This window comes from Notothenia coriiceps, unplaced genomic scaffold, assembly GCF_000735185.1.
Source record: "Notothenia coriiceps isolate Sejong01 unplaced genomic scaffold, NC01 NC01_scaffold00028441, whole genome shotgun sequence".
In the NCBI taxonomy this organism is placed as follows: Eukaryota; Metazoa; Chordata; class Actinopteri; order Perciformes; family Nototheniidae; genus Notothenia; species Notothenia coriiceps.
In genome coordinates, this window is record NW_011361142.1 from 147,594 (window position 1) to 152,566 (window position 4,973).

A 4,973-nucleotide genomic window follows, 5' to 3' on the forward strand; every position below is an offset into this window, starting at 1 on the left:
GGGCTGCTTGGGACAAATAGTACCCAGAACAGTGTCCTTCAGATGCTTATAGAGAGGGCGTTACAGTCAACAAGATGGAGGAATACTGGTTCAAAGCAGTATTCTGACATTAGTTCAGATTAGCTAAGGCCTGTGTAATCAATAAACATGACAGTCATATGTCTATCTCTCTAGGGGCTGTGTCATGATGCCAATCTTAGGAACATAGCTATCATAACTTCAACACAGTGTCTCATGAGCGTCATCCATGTAGTCAGACATCCGGCTACATAGCTCTACGTAGGGCCTCTGTTATCATGTGCTAGTCTGATATAGAAGGGACATTCATGTACCTGTGTTATTCATGTTTCATTATCTTTGCTTTTTAATGTTTCTAATGTGTTTCATTGTTGTAAAGCACTTTGAATTGCCTTGTGTTGAAAAGTGTAAATAAATAAACTTGCCTTGCCTTGATTCTCTAATAATCAGGCCATGGTTTGAGGCTTGCTTTTTGTAATTGAACACAACTGATACTTTTTCAAATGCTGCCTAAACGTCGTGTCTCGCAGCCCGTACACGATGGGACTGACAAACCTGGGGAGGATCTGCACGATGATATAACTCATGAAGAGAGAATGTGTAAAGTGTTGAGGGAACCAGTTGTACAGAGCCTTGTTAATCGTATGTGAGACGTACGTTAGCATGCACAGCAGCAGCTGAAAGCCATGGAGCAGGATTGTATTTCTGGCTTTCTTTGCATCTCCGTTACCCGATTTAGCCGATTCAGCAGCTAGAAAGATCTTAAAGTAAGTGAAAAGGAGAGTGAGCCAGACAAAGATCAGGTATATTATGTAGGAGACATCCCGCTTTTCAAGGATCACAGGGTGTCGGAACAGGTTGTCCTTACTACAGACAATGGTGGAGTAAAACAGCTCTATGGGCTCTGTAGCCAGAATAATAAACACATCTGGCATCGTTACGACCGCACTCAAAGTCCACATCCAACCAATCAGAATGTAAATCCTTTGAATGGTGCATAGCTCAGCGTGCCTCAGAGGTAGACAGATAGCGATGAAGCACTCCACCGCCATCACGGCCAGATTTATCGGGGTGTTGAGTGTGGTGAAGACAGAGCAGAGGATGATGAAGCAGCATAAAGACACATTGATTTTGTAGAAGACGTAGCTGAAGACGAACAGGCTGATGGTGGAGGTCAGCTGGATCATGTCGTTCACCACCAGGTGGATGAAGAGGATGTAGCGGGGGTTGATGTAGAATATCTGCGGGAAAAGAGATTTAAGCGGACTTGTTTCTGTCCTGCAGTGATGAAGGTAGATTAAATACTGTTACTTTAATTCACCTATAATGAAAGTGAACAATTCAAACTAACACAGGGGTTTCAGAAGTAAGTGCATTTGTAGTTTTGGTCAAAATTGATTTGCAATAGTGAGAAAATGTAATAAGAAAGACATAAGAAATGACGGTATGAATACCTTTTGTTAGAAACACTAACATCTCATTAGAAAGTCTGTGTGGAAATTGTTGAAGATGAATAGTCTGGTTGTAGTACAGTATATACAATGAAGGCAATCTTAAAAAAAAAGGATGAATAATGAAGCAGACTAATGTACATATACTTACATTTTAATTTGAATAATTTTACATTTTTTATTTAAATGTATTGAATTTAAAACATTTCAAAAACATGAATTAAAATATTTTATGATGATTTTAATGTTGTTGTGTACAGGAGAGGATTAGGGCCTAATGACACGTATTATTTGTGTTTAAAGCCAACAGAGGTGACAGCAATAATGAATATGATAGAAAACACATTATAATACAGCAATAAAGCTCAGACATAAGAATGAAATCAGTGGATATCATATTGTTTTGCATGCATATGGTATAGTGCAGTGATTCTCAAATGGGGGACCCCTGGGGGTACGTTGGGGTACTGCAGGTAATGAGATTTCAACAAAAAAAAAGGTTAATTAAAAAAATACCATGCATGATTAAAAAAATAATCTTAGTACAATAAGTTAAATAGAAAACACAATTTTATATAAAATATTCCTAGAACCACCAAGGGGGTCCTCATATAAACATGTCAAATGTGTGTATTGTATTTTATAGTTTTTCACAATATATCATTTTGTTCATTGGTTTGTTAAACATATTACTTAAATTGAAAAACTCTGTTTTATAAAAATGTTATGCTATTTTTTTTCATGCATGAAGATGAAAATATCCTTAGTTTGTTGTAATGCATGCACGAAGGAGTTCATAAATCACACACTGAGGGAACATCACTATATTGGAATTATGTATATAGGCTTTTTCGATCAAAAATGTTCGGGGTCGGTCAGGGGGTACTTGGCTGAGAAAATGCTTCAAAGGGGGTACATTACTGAAAACAGTTTGAGAAGCACTGGTTTAGTGTATAATGAATGCAGTATAAGATAAGATAGGACTTTATTTATCCCGAAGGAAATTGTTGTGCCAGAGTAACAACAATACAATAAACACAGCAGCATAATTTTACACTAACAGTGCAGTAAAAAGAGCATTTAAATAACTACAGGAAACATCATTAATGTAAATATCACCAGTATTTTAGTAAAATAAAACGTAGTGGCAGATAATTGCACGTTATCATAGCATATTATTAACAATAAAGATATTGCAATGATATAGCAGCGAGTGTATTGTATTGAGTGTATATATATCTAAAAACAAGCAAACAGAGGTTAGAATAATAATCAATATGATAGAAAACACAAACATAATAATAGATAGGATAGATCCTTGCACTATTTCTATTCAAATGTATTTACTTGCACTATTTGAACTGTTTCTATCAGTTTCATTGTGTTGCGCTGTTGGAGGAGCTAAGATTGTAATTGATATTTCTACACTGTATGAACACATGACGATAAAAGCCTTAAATCTTTGAAAATGTAGATAACTCGTACCTGGTGTTTCCTGAAGGTGTGTATCAGAGTACCGTTGATGTAGTTGATGATGAGACCCAGAGCCACGACAATCACATTTTTAGCCACAGCCGTACTGAAGGAGTCTCGACTTCTCCCAACAATCGACACATTAAGAAAGCCGAGAGACGAGGAATTCATTTTGAGGATCCTGTGCCTAAAGTGAACAATTCAAACTAACACAGGGGATTCATAAGTAGGGCATTTGTAGAAAATGAAAATGACTTTGCATAGTGAGAGAAATGTAATAACAAAGGCATACAAATTACAGTCAATTCAAACATTTAATTGAATCTATAACTTCAACTAATAATCATAATCATCACATTATTAAGTAGAGCTTTTGTTACATTTGAGCAGACTTGACTGAAGATAGAACATGTTTTTCTTATGTTTATGCAAATGTGAAGTTCAATGCTTTCTTGGGCTTACCTTTTTTTTTTTTTACCAACAGCAACTACTTGGTTATGCACAGAGAATAAAGTGAATCTACAATCAATCAACAGATCCATTATTCTTTTTCATAGGAAACACATTTGCACGGGTCTTAAATATTTCACAAATGACATATTTCATATCAATACTAGGTCACATATGAAGTATAGTCGATAGCCTGTTTCAAAATGAGACTGCCACACTTTTACATTAAGCATCCGATCATTTAGGAGAAAGTTAAAGGTTTTACTAAATGCAACATAAATGAATAAAGAGTTATAAATATATGGATTACAAACAATATAGCATTTCGTTTTTTAGATGAGCTATCATTTTTTTTTAAAAAGCACATTAACAGTTTTCTTTCAATTGTATTTTTGCAGAAGAAGCCCAGAGCCGGACTATTATATGTTAATACAGTTCAAAAGGATTGCAGTTCAATAAACAACACAATAATAATATATGAACCGTGTGAGAGCATTAATGACCTCCTTACCTCAGCTTGTGACTCCACCTCGATCAGAAGTGAAGGAGCCGGAGATCTGTTTCATGGTTTTATATAAAGCAAGAGGATCAGAGACAGATTATTGGACCACGAGCTGCCGGTCAGAGGAGAACACCCTCTTACATCAGTGAAGCTTAGCTCTAGTTGTATGGAAAAAGTACTGATTCAACTTTTTACTTAAAGTGGACCTATCATGCTATATTTGAATAATATAGTATAGGACCATACCTATATAAGGCATATTTATACTTTTTATTTTTCAAAATACCAAACAGATCATGCATTTTAGTCATTCCTCATTTCGCTCAATTTAACACTGTCTTTGCATGGGCTGATTCTGTGAGAACAGCACCATCTACAGGCCTGGCATATTTACTACAGCGTCTCCAGCGCTTTCCAACGGCAATGTCCGTGGCTGTCTCCTCCTGATTGGTGGAGTTGGCCCAATAGCCGTAGCGCCACTTCTGTGACGTCACAGAAGTGTTCAAATCTGGATCAGTCTGTATCAGATCCGTTGCAGCCCCTTTTTAAGAGATTTGGGTATGGAGGAAAATAGAGAGGGTTGTGTTTTCTGACACTTGGTGAGTTCCCTGGAACACCGGGGACACATATTCATGTAGAAAAGACGTACAAAAGTGCATTTTGCATGATAGGTCCCCTTTAAGTAAAAGTACAAAACTACAGTCTCTGAAATGTACTCACAGTAAAAACTAACTTTTAAACTGTCTGTTTTTGTGCAAAGCTAACTGAACCGTACATCATATTAACATAATATAATATTAATATAAGTGAAAAGTAGCTTCATTTAAACTTGTATCACTGCCACTCTGAATGTATTCAGCGTGAACAACTAAGACAAAGTACCTGTATTTGCTGTCGCCGACCTTGTAGATGGGTTACTTTGCCTTAATTTAGGCCGAAACAAATCAAACAAAAATGATCATAGTACATTCACCACAAATCATTTTTCTGCACCCACAACTTCAAACATCTCCCGTAGTAAGGCCATGGATGCGGGATGTCTTAATGGTGGTCTGATGAACCGCCTCCGTTGATGTTAT

General features: G+C 36.5%; 1 protein-coding gene across 1 annotated transcript; it reads right to left on the reverse strand.

The window, feature by feature from the left end:
• Positions 1-464: 464 nt before the first annotated feature.
• Positions 465-3,113, reverse strand: LOC104958210 (olfactory receptor 52A1-like). Its single transcript, XM_010785936.1, has 2 exons — positions 2,955-3,113; positions 465-1,259 (listed from the first exon to the last, which is right to left on the reverse strand). The coding sequence occupies exons 1-2, from the start codon at positions 3,111-3,113 to the stop codon at positions 465-467; spliced, it is 954 nt and encodes a 317-aa protein (XP_010784238.1).
• Between the last annotated feature and the right edge of the window lie 1,860 nt (positions 3,114-4,973).

Bases quoted from the DNA above. Each gene is read 5' to 3' on its own strand.
- LOC104958210 (XM_010785936.1), bottom strand. From the start codon at position 3,113: ATGAATTCCTCGTCTCTCGGCTTTCTTAATGTGTCGATTGTTGGGAGA. The intron at 1,260-2,954 runs GTACGAGTTATC...CTTTTCCCGCAG, and splicing joins ACACCTTCAGGAAACACCAG to ATATTCTACATCAACCCCCG.